The sequence below is a fragment of the Pseudorasbora parva genome, chromosome 1 (assembly GCF_024679245.1).
Source record: "Pseudorasbora parva isolate DD20220531a chromosome 1, ASM2467924v1, whole genome shotgun sequence".
In the NCBI taxonomy this organism is placed as follows: domain Eukaryota; kingdom Metazoa; phylum Chordata; class Actinopteri; order Cypriniformes; family Gobionidae; genus Pseudorasbora; species Pseudorasbora parva.
In genome coordinates, this window is record NC_090172.1 from 61,247,506 (window position 1) to 61,261,472 (window position 13,967).

At 40.3% G+C, this 13,967-nt stretch overlaps 1 protein-coding gene across 8 annotated transcripts in view; it reads right to left on the reverse strand.

The window, feature by feature from the left end:
• Positions 1-13,967, reverse strand: part of clcn3 (chloride channel 3) — a 78,606-nt gene that overhangs the window by 27,454 nt on the left and 37,185 nt on the right. For all 8 annotated transcript variants that reach the window (XM_067447193.1, XM_067447202.1, XM_067447185.1 and 5 more), the window contains 6 exons: positions 12,249-12,415; positions 8,990-9,089; positions 6,804-6,991; positions 5,458-5,580; positions 2,722-2,928; positions 516-596 (listed from right to left, as the gene is read on the reverse strand). In XM_067447193.1, coding sequence (XP_067303294.1) covers positions 516-596; positions 2,722-2,928; positions 5,458-5,580; positions 6,804-6,991; positions 8,990-9,089; positions 12,249-12,415 — 866 coding nt within the window. The remainder of the gene's footprint in view (positions 1-515; positions 597-2,721; positions 2,929-5,457; positions 5,581-6,803; positions 6,992-8,989; positions 9,090-12,248; positions 12,416-13,967) is intronic.

The window sequence follows — 13,967 nt, forward strand, 5'->3', positions numbered from 1 at the left end:
TATTAAGAGAGCTTTTGCTTAAAATAAGCAAAACAATCTCCCAATGGGGTAAGTAAAATAATGTTGTTTTAAGATTATTAACACAGCGTCTTCAGAGGGAAGTAATAACTGACCTGAGAGAGATTGGAACATTACACCATATTACATCAATAGGGGTGTGCCATATCATACCATCCACGATAATACCGGTATATATTTTTACATGATAAATAAAAAAAAAGTGTCATATGGCAATATCAATGATATAGCGACACGATGGCGTATGATGCATTTACATTCCCAAGCGCACAACAACACAGCACGTCAGCCTTCATACCTAAAAAGTGAGCGACTTGATTACAGGATAATACTGATATTATAAACTATAATCCTGTTTAACACTGTGAAGCTGCTTTGAAACAATCGTCATTGTAAAAGCGCTATGTAAAGAAAGTTGATTGATAGGACTACGTTTGACATCCCAACTCAAGATAAACAATCTCGGTCTGGTCTGATTTGAAGGAAGGGAGACTCACCTCCTCCAGACTGAACAGAACGCCTCCAATGGGAGCCCCAAACGCCACAGACACACCAGCAGCCGACGCCGCCGACAAAACCTGAGAGAAGAGACACGGACAGAAGGATCACCGTCTACACATCTACCAGAGTATGAACGGAGCGAGGAGATTTTGAAAGGAGTGAGGAGCAGATTTAAAAAAAAAAAATTTGTTTTCACTTGCTCCGAGAGCACTCCACTACCGCTCCATCACGAGTACAATTCATGCCACAGCCTATAATATAACAGTATTTTTAGCCAGAACTCACACATTAAAGGGGGGGTGAAATGCTGTTTCATGCATACTGATCTTTTTACACTGTTAAAGACTTAGATTCCCATCCTAAACACAGACAAAGTTTCAAAAACTAATGTTGAACATTTGATGGAGTATTTCTGTGTCACAAATACTCCTTCCGGTTTCTCACAAGTTTCGGAGAGTATGGGTCGGCTTGACGTTAAAGAGCGGAAGGTCCTTGTATGGGCCGTACGGGCTCTTCTCACGGTAGGGAAATACACGCCCATAAACACTCTCAGGTGCAGATCCAGTCGTCCGTGAACACTTATGTCGCGCCGCGCTCCACTTTATTCCTATGGGTGACGTCGAGCGACTTCATCGCTTCAGCACAGCATTCCGGGAAGGCAGCGCTGCATTTGAACCGATTTGAACGCAGAAATGACGGGAAGCTTCACAACATCGCTTCAGTCGCGTCTCAAAGTGGATCTCCACGGCCACTGCTGTCAGGACTTCACCAAATCATACCAAAGAAGTGTGTTTTTGACGGAGCGGTCCCAGCGATAAAGGTTCGGTCCTGCTTTGGAAGCAGCCGGTGAGTTAAACTGCTTCAAATGTCTGAGCTGTTGGCTATCGTCGCGTGAGTAAACGACACGATCACGTGCTTCGTCATTCAAATGCACTAACGGTTACTCCATTATTGTTCTCTGTATAACGTTACACTAGTCTGACGTGTAAAACCGTTTTGCTTGCTACTGCTAAGGTTTAGTCGCATACAATAGTCCATAAACCGAATCATGTCCTCATAAACTGCGAGTAAACACACACAAATGTTGACAGGCCACTAAATACAGTACATACCACAGAGACGGACGTCCTGCTGTTGCTGTTTCTCCTGTTCAATTTATTTCAGCCTCAGATTTGATTGTGGATCATTATCTGTATTAGCTGAGATAGCCATGGGTTTCTCCACGCTTGAGGACGTCACCGCTTTGCGCTTGTCATTCTTTAGCTCCGCCCACACGATACGCCTCCAGGCGCTCGGTTTTTTCCGGAAAGACTCGGTACAGCCCATCTTTATTTTATAAATATGATAAAACTAAAGACTTTTCAGAGATATGAAGGATGCAATACTACTCTATAGGTACTCAAGATTGACATGAGATTGACTGAAACTGAGTGTTTCACCCCCCCTTTAAGCACATTTAACTACCATGATTCAGATATATCATTCAAATCAGAAAAAATTTACAGGTTTATGATGACGGCAATGGATGAGCGGGATGTTATAGTTCATGGAATTTTCTGGTACCGTCTACATACTGAATTTGATCAGGTGAAAGCACAATTTAAACAGGTAGCACTTATTCACACACGCAAACGCCCTCTCTCGTGCATTCAAACAAATGTAATCTTACAGTCCATCTGCTTACAGTTATCTGTATCGGATTTTAAATGAGCAGAAATCTGTAGTGTGACCTGTAGATAAAATAACCGATGAAAACAAAGTGTTTTCATCTTTCCAAACAAAATTTGCACTGCAAAAGGAGCAATGATATTTAACTTTGTTTAAATAATGTTTAAATAATGCTGATAAAGCCTAATAAGCTTGGCACACAGCTTGGCATTCGGAAATGTTTGTTGTTGCAATAAACCATGTTGAAACGTTATTTTGTTTTTTTCATGTAATGCCTGTTATAAACCGAACTTTTGTGATAATGCAAAGCTTACTTAAATACTTTAGCCGCAAATTTCCTCATAGCGAAGATGGAGCGGTGTTTCTGATATTAGAGAGCGACGAGTGGAGCGTGAAATGATGAACCCGGAGCGGCGTGAACGCTTAGAGCGTGGAGGGAAAATTGCTGCCGCTCACATACTCTGATATCTACGCCTTGAAACTGTAGGTAATGTCCGAATATGAATGAGGCTAAGCCTAGTAATGATGGCTAACCTCTCGTTTCTTGGCCTCGTTTTTGCTGTATTTGGGGAAGAGGTAGGAAAAGATGTTGCCACAGCAACAGGCAACGTGGACGAGCGGACCTTCCTTCCCGAGACTGAGGCCCGACGCCACGGCCAGAACCAGAGTGATGGTCTTTATCATCAGCGTCCACTTTCCCAGGTACCCTCGGATGATAAAGCCGCTCAGGATGGTTTTAATCTGATGGAAGAGAGAGGGGCAGGATTACAAAACACAAAAATACATATTTAAATGCACAATAAACTTATAAAAGTGCTCTAAAAGTGAAGTGGAGCCGTTTGAAGCATCAAATCATTTCCATATGTGACCCTGGACCACAAAACCAGTCATTAGGGTCAATATTTTGAAATTGAGAGTTACACATCATCTGAAAGCTGAATAAATATGCTTTCCATTGATGTGTGGTTTGTTTAGGATTGGAGCTGAGATATAACTATTTGAAAATAATAACTATTGGAATATGAGGGTGCAAAACAATCGAAATATTGAGAAAATCGTCTTGGCCGATAAATCTAAATCCAACTTTTGATATCATTTTTGAGAGCCTGATTATAAAAGCAAAAGTCTCACCATTAAAAGCCATGTCCCAAACATTAACATAAATCAAATATATTACATATCTATATATCTTCTCCGGGACAAGTAGGTTTTTTGAAGGGACAAGTGAAAAATAATTTTACTTGCCCGACGGACAATTGCCTGATAAAACAAAAAATAACTAGCGAATCACCAAAATGCAGGAATGATTGTGCATTAATTTAGTGTAAGTGGGGATCGATAGTCGGTAATAATATATGATGAACTGACGATTACAAGGTTGCGCTGTTGACGCTCATGCAGCCTCTCGAGAAGAAATCACAACACTAGAGCGTTTAAGCTGTTTCCTAAATACCATCACGACTGAAAAAGACACTGCTTTCATATGACAGTTTCATAAACAATTAATTAACATTCACTTACATTTTATATGCAATATTGAGCGCTTTTGTTTCGATTTCAGCAGTAAAAATCGTTCACACACAGCAGAACCGTAATGCGTCTCACAGCAACAAGTGTGTTACTGAACGATTCAGTGTTTGAATGAATCGTTTGAATGAATGACTCAGTGACTCGCTCATTAAGACGGCCACCTGCTGCCACCTATTGGAGGTTTAGTTTCGTGTTTATACATTTCTTTCCAACATTTCGTATGTGTCTATTCAAAACTACATATCTCAAAACATTATTTAATACAGTTGTAATTTTTCAGTGTAAATTATTTAATTTTATTGTTAACAGCCCTTATTGTGTCTTATTTTAATTTAATGTATTTATCAAATTTAACAATATAAAATTAAACCTGAAGCATAGCCTATATTTAATAAGATTAGGGGGTAAATGCCCTTTATAAAAGATAAAAATATCACAAATTTGAAATGATTCAATAAAAAAATAAAAATTCACAAATATGCAGATTTAAATATGTCAAAGCTGATTGAACACTGGTGAGAATATTGCTTCAGAAAAAAATATAATTACAACACACACACACACACACACACACACACACACACACACACACACACACACACACACACAAAACTCCACACTTTTTTCCGTCGTATAAAAAAGAAATAAATTACAAACAAGGAAACTCCATTTCAAAATTGGCGTTTCAATTTACACTTTGAGTTTACACACCTCTTTGGCCCTTGCTCTATATTGATGTGAAGTGTCTTCTCTTAACAGAACAAAACCTCTCAGGAATAAGTGCTGATGTAAAACTTGCATAACACCTTTGGTAACCATAGAAACAGTGACAATATCAGAGCTTTCTTCACTCTCAGTGGTCAGCTGACTGACTGAGAACATGCAGAAATCCCCGCAGCACACCATTGCACCGCTTCACATAACAAACCTTTAATTAAGCAACACCATGAATAAAGCATGACAGTTTGACACTTTTATTATAGCAGTTCCAGTAAATACCTGCTGGTCTTAACACTGGCAAGAAGGTTCTTTGTTTGTTTGTTTAGAGCTTTATTTATCCCCTTGGGGCAATTAGTTTAGGCTCACATGGTGCTTCACATTTAACACCAACACATATACATTCAATCATTCATTCAAAACACACACACACACAAAAAAAAAAAAAAAAAATTCAATAAATCAACCAAATTTGATACATAAACGAACCGCCTCAGGGACAAAAGTAAATTTATAACGATTTGTCGAACATTTAATTGTCCTTAAACACCACCCCAGGGGCATCCACTCAAAATCCAAATGCAACGGGTGTGTGCTCTCCCATTATTTTGTGCGCTGTTCTCAGCACTTGCTGTTCATAGTACACTGTGAGGCTTCGTAAGGGAACTCCCGTAATTTTTGAGCACATAATGAGCACATATTGTCACACAATGACAATACCTTGTAGACGACTTTTGTTCTTAGTAGACAATGATGAAAAAAAAAACCCAACAAATAAAGGAAAAAAGGTTCTTTTTATATAAGCATTTAAATAACCTTTTGCTAAAACAGAGAGATGATATACACTTTTATAATAATCTTTTTTTAATAATAATAATAGAAAAATGCTATTTTTTTTATCCTTCACGTCAATAATGGCCCACTAGAAAAGCTGGTTAGGAAAAATCATATTCATTGTAAAAATGTTCAGGTAAAACCTGTTTCAAGACAAGCGCGTACTCAATAATTGATCTGCAGTCTTACCTCAGGTATTCCAGACCCGCAGGCGTACGGCGCGAACACCTTCACCAGAGACACGGCCAGGAAGGCGAAGGACAGCGCCCAAAACGTGAACATGAAGTAGTTCATGATATAGGAGCCGGGACCCTAGAAGACAAAGACGAGACAAACTAACATTACAATAACAGAATATCTTGTTTCTGTGAATGGATGGACACGCCCCCTACTGCTGATTGGTTCACTCGCTCCCATCATGAGTGGACACGCCCCCTACTGCTTATTGGTTCACTCGCCCCCATCATGAGTGGACACGCCCCCCTACTGCTGATTGGTTCACTCGCCCCATCACGAGTGGACAAGCCCCCTACTGCTGATTGGTTCATTTGCCCCCATCATGTGTTGACACGCCCCCTACTGCTGATTGGTTCACTCCTCTATCATGAGTGGACACGCCCCCTACTGCTGATTGGCTCACTCTACCTTTCCATAATGAGTGGACATGCCCCCCTACTGCTGATTGGCTCACTCTCTTATCCCTAATATGAGTGGACAGGCCCCCCTAATGCTGATTGGCTCAATCTCTTATCCCTATCATGAGTGGACACGCCCCCTACTGCTGATTGGCTCACTCTACCTCTCCATAATGAGTGGACATGCCCCCCTACTGCTGATTGGCTCACTCTCTTATCCCTATCATGAGTGGACAGGCCCCCCTAATGCTGATTGGCTCGCTCTCTTATCCCAATCATGAGTGGACACGCCCCCTACTGCTGATTGGCTCACTCTCTTATCCCTATCATGAGTGGACATGCCCCCTACTGCTGATTGGCTCACTCTCTTATCCCTATCATGAGTGGACACGCCCCCTACTGCTGATTGGCTCACTCTACCTCTCCATAATGAGTGGACATGCCCCCCTACTACTGATTGGCTCACTCTCTTATCCCTATCATGAGTGGACAGGCCCCCCTAATGCTGATTGGCTCACTCTACCTCTCCATCGTAAGTGGACACGCCCCCCTACTGCTAATTGGCTCACTACCTCTCCATCATGAGTGGACACGCCCCCCTATTGCTGATTGGCTCACTCTCTCCTCCCCAATCATGAGTGGACACGCCCCCCTATTGCTGATTGGCTCACTCTCTCCTCCCCAATCATGAGTGGACACGCCCCCTATTGCTGATTGGCTCACTCTCTCCTCCCCAATCATGAGTGGACACGCCCCCCTACTGCTGATTGGTTCACTCTACCACTCCATCATGAGTGGACACGCCCCCCTACTGCTGATTGGCTGACTCTCTCCTCCCCATCATAAGTGGACACACCCCCTACTGCTGATGAGCGGTAGTATACAGCGCTGCACACTGACCTCGGCCTGTCCCAGAATGAGCTCTGCCCATGTCTTCCACTGCGGACACTTGTCTCTCTCAGCGAAGGTGGTCTCGTTGGAGCCCCAGCAGCACTGCTCGTGATTAAACCACATGGCACTGAGACACACGCCCTCCTTCAGATCGTTCATCCAGTCCGCAGCGATATCGATCAGGCCAGCTAACGCCCCTGAGGAAACAAGGTTGAAGACAGGCCTTTATGCACATCTTTTATGCATTAAAGGTAATAATTAAAGGGGTTTCATTAAAGGTGGGGTAAGTGCTATGTGGTAACTGTTGATATTTCAAATCACCAAAACGAACATGCCCTTACCCCCAAAAGGGTCCCGCCCCTATTTTGATAGCTCCGCCCCACACATACGTAACCCAGGCAACGACTACGGCATAATCTGTGTTACTAATCCAGGCCGAATATTCAATGAAAAAGTGAATATCCATCACAAAAACACAAACCGTTCTCATGATCAACTCGATAGAACACAAGCCGACAGTCCAACTAACGACATATTACAATTATGACCAGATTAGAGAGTTATAGCAATCATGAAAAGAGGAAACAAACATATTAGGAGTATAGTATCTTACTTGTCGGAGACATTTTGTGAGCTGATCCTGAAACAGAAACTGAGGAGATTTAGATGCTCATACGGTGTGGAAATGAACGGGTCTTTATTATCGCTGAAGTGAGAAACAATACGATCGCAAATGGACAAACAAGCGAACATGACACACGAGCATAGTCAAGCAGAAGCAGCATATATTAGTTCTCGGCTAATGTCCGTCGTGTGTGTCGTGTGTGTTGAATAATGACGTGCACAGAGAGAGAGAAGTGAAATGTCCGCTAATGCACTGAGTCTCTTCTCACCATCATTAGTAGACACGCCCCTTACTGCTGATTGGCTACAAGTTTGTTATTGGACTTCCCCCGAGTCCTTTTTGTAAAATGGTTTTGAAATAACACTTACCCCACCTTTAATGAAGCAGAAAGCATTGAAAGACTGATCTGCGGTTATTGAGACCCCCGTTACCATTGTGAAAAACACTAAAAATATCATTTTCAAATTAAGGTTTAAAAAAAATAAAAAATAAATTGTGGTTGCCATAAACACATTGTAGAAAAAATGGTGATAATGTTTGAGGTATTAAGGGATTGTATGTTGATGCCTGTATATTATGCATATTTTATTTTACAATATTTTTCATTGTTTTATTCAGTTTAACAGTAAATGCCCAGATAAACTTAAAGCCAAATTAAAGAAGGAGAACAGAAAAGGTCCCAAAAACTCAACATTCATATGTGATGTATCACGCAGAGATTTCTGGCAAAGGCCTTATACTGTTTCTCACTGTAAATACAGTAGTTTTTAACCATAAACTAGACATTATTTTACAGTCAAATTAAGTATAATACTGTTGTTCACTGTATATGGTAGGGTAAAATTTTACCAACATTTTTTCCATTGATGGTACTGTGTCTGTAAGAGGTTTACTGTATGTAGCTTTGAATAAACATCTGACTAATGAACGAAAATGCAGAATATAACATGTTCAGAAGATTAAACCATGACTTGTGGCTCAAAGATGTGTGTGTGTAAGTGACCACAATATTGATTTGTGGAGGAACATTTCTGTGCAGGGCTGTTATATAAAAACTCTTGGTATGATATATTATACATTATTCACAACATTAGAGACATTAAGCTATATACTATACAAGCTGTATGCTTTTCAGGACTCACTACTGCAGATAAGCTTAACTCAACTTCTTGCTTGTTAGTTTTGTATTAGTCTTTTTATTTGTTTAAATGTGTTAAAGTGTTGCTTGTGCTAGTATCTGATGACTTTGCAGAAGTTTCCATTCTTACAGTGTGTGTGTGTGCGCGCAAGTGAGTGAGTGGGTGGGTGGATCAATGTGTGAAAAGTGAGTTTGAGAAAAGCTGTGTGTGTGTGTGTGTGTGTGTGTGTGTGTGGAGACCCTGGGCCAAGACTTGGTTTTAGGGATCAAGATATAATTAGGGGAAGGGTTCAGTTTAGGCCGTTAGTTGAGATGGGTAAGGTTTAGGAGAAGTAGCTGGAGTTTGCATTGCATCATTGAATGCCCCCACAACGATATACGTACTAGAATGTGTGTGTGTGTGTGGGGGGGGGGGGGGGGGGGGGGGGTTACCTGATGCAAGTCCTGTTAGCGTGACCACCAGCCATCCTGACCAGGCGTCGTACAGACTCTTAGTGAACTCCCATGCTGACTCCTTCTTTTTACTGTTTATCTGCAAGGATGAACAAAACGAGTAAATACAGATCTACAGACCTGCCCATTCAGGATATGACAAAATTTCTAGGTGACAAAATCCCAGCAGCTGGTCAGTTTTAAAACCACATTACCACTTCCTGGTAAGCAGGAAGTTCATTTGCCTAAAAAAAAAAAAAGACATCCATTCAAATACTGAATATGTGCTCTAGAAAATAAACTGAACCCTGGACACTGCAGCAGCACCTGTAGCAAAAGATAAATATCAAACAAATCATGACCAAAGTTTGAACAACATGGAAAATAATAGTTTAGAGGTACAGTAGATGTTTGATACACTGAACTGGGTCGTTTTTGTCATGTGACTGATTTGAAGCACTTCCTTTATTATTCATTTCTTATGATTAGTCATCTTTTGGTTTACATCAAGTTTACACAAATAAAAAAATACAAAGAATGACGCCTGAAAAATCCTCCCTCACATTTCCTCTATTGACAGAAATGAGCGAGTGAGGGGAGATGTGAGGGAAGATTTTCAGGCGTGACTTTTTACTGCGCCGAGTCGAAGTACTCTCAGAAGTGCTTTTCCGACCACACATTATAGTTCTCCTTTCTAATCCACTTAGAAAAGCGCCACGTTTTATTTTATGTCATCATACTTGATCGTTCAACTAGTCGTGTAACTGTATTTAAATAGGGAACTCGTCTTAGTTAAGGGAATAACACAGTTTAATATGAAAAAGTGGTGAAGTAGCCCTTTAAGCTATTATGGTCTCATGTTGTTTCCACCAGACTGCTGCGCTGCACATGGTTTCTTTTACTTAATCAAACAAATATAAAACGAAGGAGAAGCCTAAAAAAGGTCCGAAGCCAGGCCCGTGTTTATATGACGTGAAAACTGGTATGACGTCGGGCATTAATGCCGGGCTCTAGTGTGAATCTAGGTTCTGTTGTTGAGCTGTTCTGCATTCTGCTGTTTGCACAAAAACACGTGAAAAAGGTATTTTTAACGGGTCACAGACACTCGTCAATTGTATTTTTATGCAATTCCAATTCAATATTATAATCTTACCAGTTAATGATTAATAATCGGTCTGGAAAATTTACCGAAATGAGCATCCCTAGTGGCAAACTCGGTATCACACTTGAGTTCACTGAGCGCGACCCATTCCCTCACAAATGTTTGCAGAAGCAGTTTGACTGCCAGGTGTCCCAATACTTTTGGCAATACAGTATATGTATTGAATGAAGGTATTGTTTAGGGCTGGGACGGTATGGATTAAGCAAGAAATTCCTGGGGTTCAGCGGTAAACCGCTTTTTATTTGAAACCGTGATATTTAAATAAATAAAAAGACGTTCAACAGGCATGGCGCTGCGCCCCCAGTTGCGCGTCTTGTTGCGATGCCACACATTAATCTTTTTCTATAGTGTGCTCTCTAAATTAAATTGAGAGTATAACTAATGCATATGTTATTTTAAATACAGTACTGTATTCCAGATATATATAGCCTACATCTTATAATAATAAACGCGCAAACATCCATTTCATAAGCATGCGTGTTTATTTTCCATCAGTGAAACAACACACAGCCTAATGCCTGTAAAACATTTAAATGATTAAAAGTAAATAATGATAATCTTAAGAACATAAGAAAATTAAATGTTTGTTTAAAAAACAATTTTTTTATAGCCTATTGCCCCGCAAAGACGCGCCGGTCTGCGCTCCGAGATGAATGTGGGGCACGAGCTGGATAGACATCGTCTCGAATATCTTCGTCTTCATGTTTTCTCCTGATGTTGCAAAGCAACACTTGCTGTAAAACGTCTGAAGAGTGAATTTTATCTTCCACAGGGTCAAGACATTTAGGCTATGTTTGATTATTCACTGCTAGCGAAAGTAAAACCGCTGGGTGTGAACTGCGCTATTCAAATAAACTTAACGCGCCTCACGTCTAATAACAAGCACAAACTGTGTTAAATAATTTTTCGTCCTACAGTTTTTCTACTTTACCACAGTAAAAGATGTGAGCGGGTGTAATAGACAAAAGCGAAAGCAAACAAAAGGAAGAAACATTTATAATTCCCTGCAAAAATGAGTGCGCCGCACTCCCGCAAGATTTGGGAAAAGAAACGAGATGTCCCGAGGGATAAAATGGACTAACGTTAGGCCTTTTGTTAAAATTCACGGAAATCTGAATATCGGATGACCAGATTACAAAACAGAATTAAAAAGCTGGCAAATCTTAAATTGGGCTCAGCCTCCCGCTCTCATTCGGCATGAGTCCATCCGCTTGTTAAGTCGTGACGTAAGGACCGCCGTTTCTGGGTCCAAGCCTCAACTCGTCTCACTTGAGAATGCCATTGACGCCCGTTTATGAGCGCTATTTTTTCATATTAAACATCAAACATTTTAAAAAGTTAAGCATTTTAAATACAGTCTACACAACATTCTCTGTGGTCCCAGTGTTACAGACATTAATATTTTACTGATTTATAAAAGATGACTCACTGTCTGGCCATCTGGAATTTTGGTATGGAGAAAAAGGGTATTATTATAACTTTTTTTGTAGTATTACACCACATTGTGTGTGTATATTAGCACCGTTTGTAGAGTTTCTTGTGGTATAAGAGAGCGTTTGGATCCGGAAGCGCTGCCGCGTCACTGTTTTCATGGCTGCGATGTAACATCTGCAAATGTATTTCCCTTGTAAAAGCTTTGTGCTTCACCCCTGTGGTAAAAATCACGTATAGTTTTAAGAAGAAAATAGTATGAAAGGAGATATTAAAATAAAAAGTGCAAAACTCCTAAGTGGAAGCAAGCTACTTTATTCCCCTCACGTGCAAACTAGCGCGGAGGAGTCCTTATTCGTGTTAGTAAAATAACAAAAATTTAGTTTTTAAGTAGAAAATATATTTATGTAAAGAGATAGAATACAGAGTAGCCTAGAATAAATTATATATTTAAAAAAAAAAAAAATTCTAGCAAAAAATATGAAGGCTGGAATGTAAACTTTGTTTGCGGTGAGGGCAGTGACGATCTCAGACCCGCGGTAGGCATCACGTGACCGCGGTAATGAGGTAAAACGGTAACCGTCCCAGTCCTAATAGTGTTACACCCCTATATAAATGTTCATATCATACCCACATACACACAAAGCTCAGACGATGTGTTGTTACCTTGCGGTGCCGCTCTCTGTCTTTGCACTTCTCCCTGACCCAGTCGATGGTGTGGAAGTCGTCGTATGTGCCCACGCCTGGGATGGGCTCCTCCAGCAGGTCCAGCAGGTGGGTGGAGCTACTGGCCCCGCCTCCACCCCCTCCATTAGACATGGCGTAGTTCGACCCTACAGACAGACACAAAGAGGAGTGAGTGCAAGCAGCTGGTGTAGTAAAAGAACAGGGAAATCTATTTAGAGTGCCTTTATTTATTAATTAAAGGGTTAGTTCACCCAAAAATGAATATTCTGTCATCAATTCCTCACCCTAATGTTGTTCAAAACCCGTTTCAACGGTTATGAATCAGCGTATTGATTCATGATTCGGAAAATCATGTGACATTGGCGATCTGAATCATGAATCGATTCACTGATTCATAACCGTTTGAATCTGTTTTGAAATCGGCCCATCACTATACAAGTCCTTATTTAGTTTTTTTTGCGCACAAACTCTTCTTGTGTCTTCATAAATGATTGTAGAGCCGCTGTAGTGAGATGGGCTTTGTAACGACGTCTTTAGTGCCTTTATGGGTCTTGAGAGAGGAAATGACATTGGTGTCAATGAAGGCCTTTCTGAGCCGTCGGATTTCAACACTAATATCTTCATCGGTGTCTGAAGATGAACGGAGGTCTGACGGGTGTCCAACGACATTAGGGTGAGGAATTAATGACAGAATTTACATTTTTGGGTGAACTAACCCTTTAAAATATATCGATATTTGGTGCCGGTGAATCGATTCTCATATCGCCCAGAAGGAGGATCTTTTGCTGTATCGATACTTTGTCCCACCCCTAGTAACGATACAATCTTTATTTCAAGCGTCAAGTGACTTTCAAAAAGTGATTTGCTCTATTTTGGTGGCTTTACCTGAACTGAAGACATTGGTGTTTATACCTGAACTATACACTTTTATCCCAGTTCTTCTGTAGTAATTTGAATATTTGTAACATAGAAATAACAATACTGTGTGGTTGAAGAGTTTGTGAAGCCGTTTCATACCTATACATGACAACTGCTCTCTTCAGCTCAACGACAGCACAAACACATTTTAATGTTCCAGTATGATTCTGTCAAAGGTTTAATAGACACAGGAGAACTGATGTCATTTAGGAACATGATCGCGTGGGGGTGTGAAGCAAGATCGACATTTTTTTCTTCTTTCGATTAATCGCGCAGCTCAGGCTACTTGGAATATAACAGCACAATGTGCCGGTACAATTACAAACTAGGAAATTTCTTTAGATTGCTCCTTTTTAATTCCATTTCCATGAGCTTTCTTGGTCTGGAAATAATTTAAAAATGTCATATTTCAACAATGAGTAAAAGTATCCAAATTTTACAGAAAAACATTATCCAAGGGGCTAAATATTTCAAGTAAGTTTACAGAAACTTTCCAAAAGTGGAAAATGCTTCCACAAAAAAAAAAAAAAAAAATACTGGAAGCTTTGCAACCCTAATCCAAATATTACAATAATATCTGATACATATAGTGAGCAATAACATAAGCACATTCATGTTTTTATTTTATTCCTTACAGAAATCGATTTTTAACTTTCTAAATCCTTTCTTGACCAAGAAGCAATTCACTATTAAAAATGCTGTTTCCAAGATAGATGCATAACTGCATACTAGGGCTGTGTATTGCCAAGACTCTGGCGATACAATACGTATCACGATACA